This window comes from Bos indicus x Bos taurus, chromosome 24 (genome assembly GCF_003369695.1).
Source record: "Bos indicus x Bos taurus breed Angus x Brahman F1 hybrid chromosome 24, Bos_hybrid_MaternalHap_v2.0, whole genome shotgun sequence".
Classification (NCBI taxonomy): Eukaryota; Metazoa; Chordata; class Mammalia; order Artiodactyla; family Bovidae; genus Bos; species Bos indicus x Bos taurus.
In genome coordinates this window covers 46014951-46029830 of record NC_040099.1, presented here as the reverse complement: position 1 = coordinate 46029830, position 14880 = coordinate 46014951, and the positions used below count along the sequence as shown (strand labels likewise).

At 39.5% G+C, this 14880-nt stretch overlaps 1 protein-coding gene across 2 annotated transcripts; it reads right to left on the bottom strand.

Moving 5' to 3' along the window:
• Positions 1-2305: 2305 nt before the first annotated feature.
• Positions 2306-14880, bottom strand: HAUS1 (HAUS augmin like complex subunit 1). 2 transcript variants are annotated; one of them, XM_027525917.1, is made up of 9 exons: positions 14786-14880; positions 13635-13809; positions 10396-10531; positions 8567-8701; positions 7250-7373; positions 6675-6740; positions 5853-5924; positions 5461-5508; positions 2306-3912 (listed from the first exon to the last, which is right to left on the bottom strand). In XM_027525917.1, the coding sequence occupies exons 1-9, from the start codon at positions 14813-14815 to the stop codon at positions 3862-3864; spliced, it is 837 nt and encodes a 278-aa protein (XP_027381718.1). In that variant the 5' UTR covers positions 14816-14880; the 3' UTR covers positions 2306-3861. The 2 variants fall into 2 exon arrangements, with proteins under 2 accessions (XP_027381718.1, XP_027381719.1); XM_027525918.1 differs by having other exon boundaries at positions 10459-10531.

The window sequence follows — 14880 nt, the reverse complement described above, 5'->3', positions numbered from 1 at the left end:
TCAGTAGTTGTGGCACACGGGCTTAGTTGCCCCACTGGCTTAGTTGCTCCACAGCATGTGGGATCTTCCCAGACCAGGAATAGAACGGGTGTCCCCTGCAAGGCGGATTCTTAACCACTGGATCACCAGGGAAGCTGTACTGTAAACTTTTAATTGCTATTTACATGTACACATTTTCCATGATTTTACTTTTAATCTATCTGTATCTTTATATTTAAAGCGCATTGGGACTTCCCTGGTGGTCCAGTGGCTAAGACTTCAAGCTCCCAATGCAGGAGGCCCAGGTTCAATCCCTGATCAGGGAACTAGATCCGACAGGCTGCAACTAAGGGTTTTCATGCTGAAAGTAGGACATGATGCAGCCGTGTAAGTAAATAAATGAATATTTTAAAAAGAATAGCATTTAACTGAGTCTTGATTTTTTTTACTCAAGCTGAAAATCTCTGCTTTTTAATTGGAGTATTTGTATCATTTGCCTTTAATGCCATTATTGATATGGCTGTGTGTAAATCTACCATCTTGTTTTCTATTTGTCTCTTTTTATTTCCTTCTGCTTTTGGGCTGAGCACTTTTTATGATTCCATGCTAACTCCACACTGATGTATTAGATATCCCTCTTTTTGTTTTATAACTATTGTTATAGGACAGGAGTTTGCAAACTACTGTATGTGGGCTAAATGTGACTTGCCATCTGTCTTTGTAAATTAAGTTTTTTTGGAATACAGCCATTTCCATTTGTTTATGTATAGTCTATGGCTGCCTTCATGTTGGTATGGGTTTTGAGCTAATTCTCACCACCAAGGCAAATAATCTTCTGAGGACACTACTCGGTGTTCTATGGAGCAGGAAGTAGCTCCACTCTAGCTTATAGGAACATGAGAAAATCCCAGTCCTTTGCATGTTCCAGGAATTTTTGTCTGTTCCTTTCCAGTGGCTCTTTCAGCGGCTTTAGGTGATTTCCTCCTGTGTGTGCAAATCAGTTTAGACAAAGATTTGAATAAATACCTCTGCAGACCTGCAGAACCCTCTGATATTTTCTGACATTTTCCTTTGATTTTCTCAATTCTTATCTCTCTCTCTTCAACTAGGCAAGATCACCAGGCTGTTTGGGTTCTCCTTCTCTGAGCTATGAACTTGAAAACCCTGTCCATCACTAACCTGGGTCTATCACAAGGCTCACCTTGTTTCTTTCTCTTATGAATTAATGTCCTAGGCTTCTTTGTTACTCAATGTCCGAACACTATAGTTTCCTATTTTCATTTTTCTATTTAAAGCCATCTAGTCAGTGTGATCACTCTTATTTCAACATGGCCAAAAGCAGAAATCTATAAGTTTCAATATACAGAATTTTCATCATTGCCAGTTCTAAATATTTTCTAATTTGCAATTTTTGATTCACAGTTTTAGAATGTATTTCTTAAATTCTAAACATACAAGTTTTCAGTTATTTATTTTTATCTAATTGCATTGTACTGAGAGAGCATGCTGCATATGGTTTCAGCCCTTTTGTAATGGTTGAGATTTCTTTAACTGACCACTAGTTGGATAATTTTTGTAAATTCTCTGGATGCACTTGAAAAGAACATGTACCTGTGGCAGTCTGTAACAGGATTCTTTATATATCCATTATCAAGTTTGTTAATTGTGCTGTTTAAATATCCTGTATCCTTGCTGATTGTTTTTCTGCCTGTTCTATCAATTTCTAAGAGAAGATGTAATCTATCTACTATGGCGTGCTACGATTCATGGGGTTGCAAAGAGTCGGACACGACTGAGCGACTGATCTGATCTGATCTGATCTGATTGTGAATCTACCTATCCTCATTTTTAAGGCATTTTTTCAAGTACCTTAAATAACTGGAGGTGTTTTAAAAACCTATTCTTTCAATCTTTGTCTTTTATCTAAAACAATTTTCATACTTACTTTACTATTCTATAAAATTATGTAGGTTTTAGGTTTCTTTTTGATTCTCATATTGTACATGTTTTGCTTTTTTCTTTGAACATAAATTTCACATGTTAAGTGTTAGTCGCTCAGTCATATCTGACCCTTTGCGACCCTTGGACTGTAGCCCACTAGTCTCCTCTGTCCATGGGATTTTCCAGGCAAGAATACTGGAGTGAGTTGCCATTGCCTCCTCCAGGGGATCTTCCCAACCCAGAGATTGAACCCATGTCTCCTGTGTCTCCTGCACTGCAAGCAGATTCTTTACCTGCTGAGCCATCAAGGAAGCCAAAAAATAAATTTCAAAGGTTACTTTTATCAACTAGCTGCTACAGCCAACAATCAGCCCCAAATTTAAAATAAGCTTCAAACAATAATCATTTATTATTTCTTATGATTCTACAGGTTGACTCTGTGAGCTTCCAGCCTGGGACAGCGTGGTTGATCTATGCAGTCTGCTAGTAGGGCTGGACAGTATAAGATCTCATTCACATATCTGGCAGTCGGCAACCTGTTTGGTCTTGGGGTGGGAGCAGGGCTCAGCTGGAATTACCTTTCTTTGCTCATCCTCCAATAGTCCAGGTTTCTTCACATGGTAGTCTCAGTAAGAGATGGCAAGCTCCAATGCATAGTGAGTTTTTAGTCCTTGGTTTTGTCCTATTTGCTATTTGTCTCATTGGTCAAAACAAATCATAGGGCCAAACCAGATACAACAGGTGAAGATACAGACTCCACCTCTTGATGTGAGAAGTAGCAAGGTTAGAGTACAAAGGGGGAGAGCACAAAGGTGGGAGGGATTTTGGTGGTTATTTCCACAGTTGATCCATCAAGTCACCTTACCAAAAGCACTGCAGTTAAGAAACAAATGACAACCTTGGAAAATATTCACAATTCAAATTGTAAAAGATTAATTTAGCTAACACACCAGAAGCACCTATAAACTGTTAAGAAACAGATGAAACAATCATACCTAAATGGCTAAAGGATATGGACAGTCTCCAAAAAAGGAAATACAAATGTATTTTGCATTATATTTAGCCACATATTTGTGGGAAAGGAGAGGGAAATTTTTAAGGTCAATTAGGTAATCTTTAAAAAACGAATTGATTCTTGATCCCATGGTGCAAAATTTTTAAAAGTACAAAAAGGTGCAAAGTGAAAAATCTCTCTTTTCTTCTTTAGACTACATTTATCATGGTTTGATTTTATTTATAAGAGATATTCCCATACAGGAAGTTTTAGTGTTTCAAAATTTTCAAATATTTCAATCATTTTATTTATGGCTCCTGGATTTCAGTCGTAAGTTTCTGACTCTGATTATTTAAAAATCAAAATATTAAAATTCCTCTATGATTTCTTTTACTATCTTTTAAAAAAATATTTAAATCTTTGATCCCTTGAAATTATCCTGATATAAGGGGTAAAGTATAGATTTAGCAGCATGTGTTAAATTATCCATCTCTCTATTACTGATTTAAAAGGTCATCTTTTTCATAAACCAAACTCCTACATACATTAACATTTGGAATTAGGCAGGTAAGCAGATCAGAAAAAACAATAGCAAATCCCAGGAGAAGGGGGCGTGGGAGGAACATAACTGAAGCTGCAGAATCTTTCCCTTTCATTTAGCTGACCTCGTGAGTGACTACATGATGACTGTCATGAGTTCACCTAAGAGAGCTACTGAAGGACATCAAGCCATTAACAACATAGAAAACCAATGTTTCTTCATATGAAAACTATGCATTTGCACATAAAAATTCAATACACAACCAGACACCACTATTTCATCAACAATGACATTATTTCATCTAAGAACACAGAAATTAAGTTATACGGAATGTCACAAGGAAAAAATTCTTTAAAGTCCTATTCGATCTACTTTGTTAAGAAAGGTGAAATTTATTTGGCTCTGGTCACAGTTCCATCATGTTTACTCTCTTTGTAAGTTCAGCTTCAATAGTATCCTAAAGGAAGAAAGAAACACCATAAATATTATAACTAAGGACATAAAAAAAAGGGCTCTAAATTCTAAAGCTATTTAAAATAAGGGAAACAAAAAGGAAAACCACTAAAGCAGAAATTTTAAACAATATCATTATAAATGAGATTTTCCTTGCTTTTATATCTTTCCCACTTCCCACACTCCAAGTTTTCAGACTCCTAATAAACATCTAAGGAGGGGAAAAAATAAAACCCTTTAGAGAGGTGAATGACACGCTACATGAATAGATTTTCCTGACCTGTACTCCTTAAGCAACGTACTTTTGCAATGTCTCTCACATCGCTCTTTTCCAGTCTCACTGTCACTGTTCTCATTACTTCTCATCTGGCCTAAACAGGCCAACTTGTTTCTGTAATTTTCTTTCTCTATCCTCCAATCTACCTTATACACTGATTGCAGAAAAATCTTCCTAAATGACTGCCCTGATCAAAAAGCATAACCTTGATCACACTTCACTTTAGCTTAAAAAGCAAGGCAACCCAGAGCAGCTTTCAGTGGTCCCCTGCAGCAGTCCCCAATCTTTTTGGCACTAGGGACCAGTGGAAGACATTCAGGGAAGACGTTTTTTCCATGGACTGGAGGTGGGGGGATGGTTTTGGGATGATCCAAGTGCACGACATTTATTGTGTACTTTATTTTTATTTTGTGGCAATCTCAGCATATTCTGCCTTGACTTCAGGGTTGGCGTTCACACTCCTATGAGAATCGGATGCTGATGTGACGGGGCAGAGCTCAGGAGGTAATGTGAGCGGCTGTAAATATGCATGAAGCTTCTCCTGCTCACTCTCTTGCTGCTCACCTCCTGCTTTGAGGCCTGGTTCCTAACGGGCTATGGACCAGTCCTGGGGACCCCTGCCCTACAGGCTCCAAGTTCAACCTTCTTTATATTCAAGGCCCTTCACCTCCTAAACCAATTGACCTACTTCAGTCCTATCTTCCACTGCATACCCCTAAGCAGGCAGATTGCTTTACTTGCAAAAGCTTGGAAAAGTCCTCCATTTTTCAGCTCTTATGTTTTTGTTATTTCCTGACCTCCCTGGTGGCTCAGATGGTAAAGCGTCTGCCTACAATGCAGGAGACCCGGGTTCAATCCCTGAGTCGGGAAGATCCCCTGGAGGAGGAGATAGCAACCCACTCCAGTACTCTTGCCTGGAAAATCCCATAGACGGAGGAGCCTGGTAGGCTGCAGTCCATGGGATTGCAAAGAGTTGGACACAACTGAGTGACTTCACTTTCACTTTGTCTAGAATATTCTATGCCTCTCAACTCTCCTTTTCCATCCAGGAAAATCTACACAAAAATGTAAAAGACCACTACGTATTTTTATGAAAAGAATCACATATGTGCCCCCCAAAAGTATTAAAAGATGCCTGGCAATGATATACCTCAAGTGTGGGACTGCGCTTTACCTTTACCTCCGAGTAGAAAGGAAAGAAAGAGGAGGAAGGGAGTTTTAGCTTTATCAGCACTTATCTTTTAAAGTCTGAAGGAACAAAATGGAACTACTTACTAATTCTCGCTTTGCTTCTTCAATTTTTACCTGAGCAAGAGATGGATTCTTTTAAAGAAAAATAGAATAAGGAAAGGTTATATCGTCTCGGCTAGGAAACAAGGGGAAAAAAAATACAACGACCCTTTTCAAAAGGCAAAAAAACTTATAGAAAGTATATCCCAACTACATACAATACTGAAATTCAATAAAGACTTTCAACACAGACCCTTATACAACCTAAAACCCCAGAATTGCATTCTATAAGAATTTGGAGCTTATATTTTACTGAAAGAGAAGAAAGAGGAGGACCTAGGTCCTTAGACATGGACCCAGTATTTTCATGATCATTTAGTGCCCTTGGAGAAAGCTGGAGGAGATAAACTTTTTTTTTAATTCATAAAAATAATTACCGGCATTAAATCTAAATAGGACTCCAATTTTTTCTTCAAAGGCATAGTCTGTCGTTTTAGTTCTGCCAATTTCTGAGGGTGAAAAAAAACACACAGCATAATAAAGATATTCACAATGCAATTAAACACTGCACATAAATAAATAAAATGTGACAAAGCATTAACATTAGGACATTTTAAACAATGTAACAAATAAAAGAGCTTCAAAGGTAAATGGATAACAAATGGACACAATCCTTAGAAGATGTTAAAACAGGAAAGTAATACTCCCGTTTATTAAGACTAATATGCTGTCTGGGAATACAAAATAATGTGATTAAGAGGCACCAGAACATCAGGAAACAAGAGTCTCAAACACATATTTATGAATCGTCAATTTTAGATTCCAAAACTCAAAGTACCAAAAAATCTTAAGAATAAAACCATAAAACAAATCTCCCCATTTCTCCCTCTTCCCATGAAAATAGATAAAACTCTTATAGATCCTAAACCCCAGAACTGCATTCTATAGGAGCTGGGAGCTGGTATTTTACTGAAAGCGAAGAAAGATGAATACTTACGTGGTTTAGCACATAATACTTCAATACATTTATTCAACAGATAAATCAATAATCATTGACTCCAACAAATAAAGAAAAAAACAGACAAATGTAAAAATATATATAGATAAACAAGTAGTAAAGATATAAATACTGGTAAACATAAAATACAGAGGTAAAGGAAAAGAAATTGGGTCAATAGTGAAAAAAACTCTATAAAAAGAAACACGTACATCGCGCACTGATGTTTTAAAGGAAGCTAAGTTGGGTAAAGTAAGCGAACCTCTGAAAGTGCTACCAGTGACTGATGAGACAGAGAAGCATCCATTCCTCGGGCTGAAAGCTGCTCCTACAATGACAAAAAAGGGAGCTCAGTTTAAAAAATTATTTGCAAGTGACCATCATTAAATATTTTCAATATATAACACAGTAAAGAGCTATAACTTAAAAAAGAACTTTTTTTAAAAAAAAAGAACTTCTGTAAAAGCTACAAAAAAAATCACAGATGAAGAACAATACCTGCTTCTAAGCACTTTTATGTTGCATGTGAGTCATTTCAGACAGTCCGACAAGATGGTGACAGTATGGGTGCAGGGCGTAAGAGCTTGAGCTTTGGGACCTGCATGTGAAGCGGGATCTGCTGCTAGACGGCTGTGTGACGGTGATGGACAGGGAGGCCTGGCGTGCTGTGGTTCATGGGGTCGCAAAGAGTTGGACATGACTAAGCAACTGAACTGAACTGAACTACCTTCACAGTATCCTTGTGTGAGAAGAGAATAATAATACTGCCTAGTTGTGAGGATGAAAGTTGAAAAGAAGTCTGAAGAGAGCTAAATGTATTGAGTCTTCCATACGAACCTCCGCAGTTCTAATCCCAGATCTGAACTCCTCCGACTTGGCTTTCAGGAAGTCCATGTTCTGAAGACGACTGTCAACTCTGGCCCTTTCCGTACACAAATGCAACTCTGCCTTCTTGAGGTCCCTTGAAAAAGTGAAGTTGAGAACATTTTCTTCTTGGTGAAATTATTATGAAAAGCAAACTACTACTTTGATTCAAAGAGTAGATAACATACTTGCTGGATTTTCTAGATTAAATTTTATATCTCAGACTGGCTACTACCACGCATTCTTCCAGGTCATCTTTCTCTCCATGTTGCCATCTGGGATTTTTCTCAAGGAATACTGAATAACTTTAAGATTAATCTATGCTGATTATGCTCAGAGAAAGTAGGTCTGCTGCTCAAAAAAATGACTTAATGGATCCTAAAGACAATTTGAATTATGGGGGTCACAAAGGCCTCTCTTCTAAATGTAACATGACAAGGTGCTTTGCACATACAGAGTCAATATTTATTGGTTAAACTTATACAATATCATATTACTTGTGCATATACATACTCCTGTTTCACAGCATCTAACCTCTGGGGCCATAGGGACCTAAAGAGCCAGAATATCAAGGAAGACCAGAGTTCTAGTAACAAAGGGCAATAAAATAGAACATGACTTTAAGTTGTATCATAGTTTATGACACAGTGGTGGAAGGAGAGAGTGGGACAAATTGAGAGAACAGTATAGACACATACACATTACCATGTGAAAAACAGACAGCAAGTGAGAATTGGTTATGTGACACAGGGAGCTCAACCCAGTGTTCTGTGACAACCTAGAGGGATGGGATGGGATGGGAGATGGGACCGGGGGTTCAGGAGGGAGGGGACATATGTACACCTGTGGCTGATTCGTGGTGATGTGTGGCAGAGGCCAACACAATACTGTAGAGCAACTGTGCTCACATAATTGTATTTTGTTCTGCATTTCTCAATATTGTATAATTATAATCTTTGATAATTATTAGTTACTCAAGAACAGTTATGAGTATTGTTCAATTGTCATCACCAATAGAATGATACTCATATGCATTCTTTCTGTAAAACTTTATAAGTAATAAAAAAATTTTAAAAAAAGGGGGAAAAGAATCTACTATACAAAAGATAAAAGTATGTACCCAACCACTCCTATCTTCATCCAAGTCATTTTCTACTTAAAAACACATTTTATCTTACCATTTCCTAATGTGTTGTTTTAAATTATATCTATTGGCCAAAACTAAATCTTACAATGTCCTGTTATTGCCTTTATAGTAAAAATTGTCACAACTTCAAACTAATTACTTACTCTTGCAGACATTTTTCTAATACTAAAGTTGCTGTTAGATTTTTCTCAAGTTTGGCCAATTCAAGCTTGATTTCTTCATTTTTGGATTTGGTGCGAAACAGATCAGAGGTCAAATCATTCACTGCAGGGATAAAACTAAAAGAAGAATCTGGTCATGTAAACGGACATTAAGGACAATAATTACAATTATTACAATTATTCCTCACTTCTAAAAATGATTTTACTTCCATGTGAATTCTTCCTTAATCACGCTCTTTTACACCTCTATACTATTTTACACGCGGTTCTCATTGGAATACCCTTCCTCAGCTGGCAAATTTCCTCAAAAACTGTATTTATTCCCATTCTGGAATTCACTACCCCTTTCTCGTGCTTTCTACCTACAACTTGTACATTCCTATAATGTTGCAGCTGTCATACTATTTTATAATTTTACAAGTCCATCTCCTTCAATTTACCATGAGCGGAGACGGTCCTTGCCGGCATTCATTATTCTATTCACTTCATTTCTGCTTCCCCAGTGCCTACATAGATAGCTATACATAAATGTATATATACATAGGGAGGGAGGGAGGGAAGAAGAGAGGGGAACAGAGATATAGAGCGAACTATACATATATTGCCTGGAGAATCCCAGGGACGGGGGAGCCTGGTGGGCTGCCGTCTATGGGGTTGCACGGAGTCGGACACGATTGAAGTGACTTAGCAGCAGCAGAATACATATATTTAGTATTTGGTGTCTGCTGAATTGGCTTAATTCAAGTCAATTGATTGAATTAAGATTTCTACTGCCATATAGCCTATATGAACTTCTAGCTAGAACTCTTCTGCTTAAATATATATATATATATATATATATATATACACACACATATGTATGTACATACATATTCCAAGGTTTTGCATTAGCAGTTAAACAGAACAGCTATACAGTTCTCTGATTATAATCTGTAATGGTAGTCCCTAGCTAAGATTCATCCAACAGGGATAGTTCTAGGACTCTGAAGTCAGATGGGGTTTGAAACCCAACTCTGTCATTTACTAGCTCAGAGAAATTATCTAACCCCCCACTCTGAGCCTCAGTTTCTTCTTAAGGTTGTTAGAAGAATAATGTCTTTACACAGGTAAGATGCCTGTCAGAAGGAAACCTACTCCATCCAATAGGGTAGGAACATGACTAAAAATCATTATGCTCAACAGTAGGAGATTTAGCCTACTGCTTTTCTTACTGTTTAAGGGAATAATCAGTCCTGAATATTCATTGGAAGGACTGATGCTGAAGATGAAGCTACAATACTTTGGCCACCTGATGTGAAGAACTGACTCATTGGAAAAGACCCTCAATCAAAAGATTGAATGTGGGAGGAGAAGGGGATGACAGAGGATGAGGTGGTTGGATGGCATCACCAATTCGATGGACATGAGTTTGAGCAAGCTCTGGGAGTTGGTAATGGAAAGGGAAGCCTGGCATGCTGCAGTTCATGGGGTCGCAGAGTTGGACACGACTGAGCGACTGAACTGACTGACTGAGGGGAATAATGTGATACCTAATCCCTTTTCAACTATACATGAGAACCAACTTTCACAAACCTAATCCTGAAAGAAGAATACATTATAAATTTAACCAAGTTTATCTGAAATAATCAAACATACTCACTAGCAATGATAAAGAGTTGACTAAATTTAGTGTTTCTGCATATATTTCCTATATAAATATAAAATTATTTCCTATAATTTCTATATAGCATTACCCTGAGATACAAAAGCTACTTAGGTCAACACCTGATAGCATATATGACTGCAGAAATTAAAACAATCACAAGAATTACCTAGCTAGAGAGGTATCCTTTGTTTCAAGGACCACTGCACTGTCAACCAAAGCATTCAGATACCTGGAACCAGTGCTGGAGAGACTGGCAGGGGAAAAATTCACACTCTCCATGAGAAGGTCTTGAAGATGCTTGGCTGAAAAGAAATAAGAGTTCTATGGTGACTAAGATCTTTGCTTTGCTTTAATTTTTCAACAGCTTTATTGCAGCCACCCACCTAAAACATATAATTCAATGGCTTTTACTATATTCAGAGTTGGGTACCCATCCTTGTAGGTGTGCAATGGAATGTGGTTTTGATTTGCATTTTCCTGATGCTTACTGATGCTGTGCTTACTGGCAGTCCCTCATCATATACATGATTCGCAAATATTTTCTCCCATTCTGTGTGTTGTCTTCTCATTTACTTGATGAGAAGAAAAAAAATTTGAGATCAAAAGTTTTAAATTTTGATGATTTCCAGTTTGCCTACTTTTTCTTTTGCTGCTTCTGTTTTTGGTATCACAGCTAAGAAACCATAGCCAAATCCAAAGCATGAAGATGTACATCTATGCTGTCTTCTGAGTTTTAGATTTAGCTCTTACTTTTAGGTTTTTTATTCATTTTGAGTTAACTTGTTTTTTTTAAAACTCATATATATATATATACATATGTCTTTATTCATTTATTTGGCTGTATCCGGTCTCAGTGGCAGCACTTGGGATCTTCACTGCTCCAGAGAATGTGGACTTCAACAGTTGTAGCCCACAGGCTCTCTAGTTGTGGTGCTCAGACTTAGCTGCCCCGTGGCATGTGGAATCTTAGTTCCCTGACCAGGGATTGAACCTGTGTCCCCTGCATTGCAAGGCAGATTCTTAACCACTGGACCACACAGAAGTCCCTTAAGTTAATTCTTACATATATTATGAGGCAGGGTCCAACTTCATTCTTCTACATGCAGATATTCAGCCATCCCGGCCCTACTCAGCAGACACCAACTTATAGTTGTTGTTGCTCAGTCGCTCAGTCATGTCTGACTCTTTGTAACTCCATGGACTGCTGCATACCAGGTTTCCCTGTCCATCACCAACTCCCGGAGCTTGCTCAAACTCACGTCCATGAATTGATGATGCCATCCAACCATCTCTGCCTCTGTCACCCTCTTCTCCTTCCCTCAATCTTTCCCAGCATCAGGGTCTTCTCCAATAAGTCAGCTCTTCGCATCAGGGGACCAAAGTATTGGAACTTCAGCTTCAGCATCAGTCCTTCCCATGAATATTCAGGGTTAATTTCCTTTAGGATTGACTGGTATGATCTCTTTGCTGTCTAAGGGACTCTCAAGAGTCTCCTCCAGCACCACAGTTCGAAGCATCAATTCTTTGGCCCTCAGCTTTCCTTATGGTTCAACTCTCACATCCACACATGATTAAAAGAAAAACCATAACTTTGACTATACAGACCTTTGTCAGAAAAGTGATGTCTCTGCTTTTTAATATGGTGTCTAGGTGTGTCATAGCTTTTCTTCCAAGGAGCAAGTGTCTTTTAATTTCATGACTGCAGTCTCAGTCTGCAGTGATTTTGGAGTCCCAGAAAATAAAGTCTGTCCCTGTTTCCACTTTCTCCCCATCTATTTGCCATGAAGTGATGGATGCTATGATCTTAGCTTTTTGAATGTTGAGTTTTAAGCCAGCTTTTTCACTCTTTCACCTTCATCAAGAGGTTCTTTAGCTCCTCTTCATTTTCTGCCATGAGAGTGCTGTTTTCTGCATATCTGAGGTTATTGATATTTCTCCGTGCAATCTTGATTGCAGCTTGTGCTTCATCCAGCCCAGTATTTCACATGGTGTACTCTGCATACAAGTTAAATAAGCAGGGTGACAACATACAGCCTTGACGTACTCCTTTCCCAATTTTGAACCAGTCTGTTGTTCCATGTCTGGTTCTAACTGTTGCTTCTTGACCTGCATACAGGTTTCGCAGGAGGCAGGTAAGGTGGTCTGGTACTCCCATCTCTTTAAGGGTTTTCCTTAGTTTCCATAGTTTGTTGTGATCCACACAATCAAAAGCTTTAGCATAATCAGTGAAGCAGAAGCAGATGTTTTTTGGATACTTTAGTATGGAAAATTGTGTCAAAATTTTGTATATATTAGTAGAAATATTTACAGTTTAATGTATCACCCTAAAAGGTGCTTTATGACAGACATAAATAATCTTAACTTTTAAAATCCTTAGAATTTTTGTTATATATTAGTATAGACCAGAGAAGGCAATGGCACCCACTCCAGTACTCTTGCCTGGAAAATCCCATGGACGGAGGAGCCTGGTAGGCTCCAGTCCATGGAGTCGCTAAGAGTCAGGCATGACTGATGCTGGGAGGGATTGGGGGCAGGAGGAGAAGGGGATGACAGAGGATGAGATGGCTGGACGGCATCACTGACTTGATGGACGTGAGTCTGAGTGAACTCTGGGAGTTGGTGATGGACAGGGAGGCCTGGCGTGCTGCGATTCATGGGGTCGTAAAGAGCGACTGAACTGAACTGAACTGATTTTATATGTCAGGCTAATAAGTTTAGACTTATATTTTAGGGGTTAGTATTTTACCATCAGAGTACCAGTAAAATATACTATAATGACACAACGTATTGTTATTGTTCTTTAGTCACTTAGTTGTGTCCGACTCTTTGCAATCCCATGGACTGTAGCCTGCCAGGCTCCTCTGTCCATGGAATTTCCCAGGCAAGAATACTGGAGTGGGTTGCCATTTCCTCCTCCAGGGGATCTTTCCGACCCAGGGATCTAACCTGTGTCTCCTGCATTGGCAGGCAGATTCTTTACTGCTGAGCTACCAGGCAAGCCTTGTAATATATTAGGTTGCTATAACAACACAGTTTAAGACAAATCTGGGTAAAATAAAGAAGCAATGCTAAAAAACTGTCTACACTAAATCAATCTTGTATACTCTATTGTTAGGGCTTTCCAGGTGGCACTAGTAATAAAGAACTCCTGCTAATGCAGGAGACATAATGAGATGTGGGTTTGATCCCTGGGTTAGGAAGATCTCCTGGAGGAGGGCATGCAACTCCCTCCAGTATTCTTACCTGGAGAATCCCACGGACAGAGGAGCCTGGCGGGCTACAGTCCATAGGGTCACAGAGAGTTGGACATGACTGAAGGGACTTAGCAGGCACACATACTTTACTCTTTTAAAATCTGGTTACCTCTAGTTAGTATCTCATTCAAAATTCTGTAATTGATCTCACCTTCTGATTCATATTCCTTTGCTTTCTGTTTCAAGTCCTCTGTTACTAGGTAGACATCCCTGTCTCGGATCCTGTTGCGTTCTGAAAGGTTATATAAAATCTCTGTTGTCCAAGCATTCACCTCATATTGTGGAATGGGATGATCTCCAAATATTTTTTTCAGCCATGCAGCGACCTAACCATTACAAAGGACACGAAGTTAATAATCCTTGTTTATTTAAATGGCATGAAGCAAATAAGACCAAGTAATGATCAATAGCAAACAAAATGCTTTCTATGAATATTCTGGCATCCTACTTACTTCACATCCTAATTTGTCTTTAGGGAGAGAGATATCAGATGTCAGGAGATTAAAAAGTGAGCAGGTACAGCACAATCAACAAAATTACCAGATAACAATCTGTTCTTCCCCAAAGCTACGAAAGCAGTATTAGGCAAGTATTTTCATAGGAAGCTCAATATGCAAGTGCTAACCATTATTATGGGCACAAAGTCTGAAAAAAAGAGTTGTCTCCAACACATCACAAGTCCCTCAAAGCCGGAAAGCTCCTTGAGTTGGGATGCGAGATGCGGAAAACAGGTTGTGTGTGCTAAGTCGCTTCAGTCCTGTCCGCCTCTTTGCGACCCCATGGACTGTAGCCCTCCAGGCGCCTCTGTCCATGGGATTCTCCAGGCCAAAAAAACTGGAGTGGGTTGCCATGCCCTCCTCCAGGCGATCTTCCCGACCGAGGGATCGAAACCGTGTTTCTTACACCTCCTGCACTGGCAGGCAGGTTCTTTACGACTTGGTTAAGAGTGAGAAGTCTAGTAAAAAGCAGCAGTGAACGGCGAGGCCTGGCTGGAAGCTGAGTTTGGGATCAGAAGTCCCCCTCCAGTGTCCAGGGAGAGGTTTCACACGAGAGGCCTCCTCAACCCTTCTCCAAGCCTGAGTCCCAGCAGGGAAGGCCGGGAAAAGAAGGGAAACTCCCTTTTCAGCGTTGGGGTGGGGTTGGGGGGGAGAGGGGGTAGCTCACAAATGGTGAAGCCGGACTAAAAATGGATCAGCAGAGGAACATAGTAAAAGTGGCTAGCCCAGGAGATCCGCCGGCGGGGCGGGTGTGTCAAAGACGCGGTTTCCCGGAGGCCGCAAAGCCCAGCTCCCGCCCCATCACCTGCGCCTCTTTCTCCTCTAGAGCTTCCATCGCCGCCAGTCCCGCCACTTCTCCAGCAGCTCCTCACGGAAGAAGCGCCCCGCTTGCTCTGACGG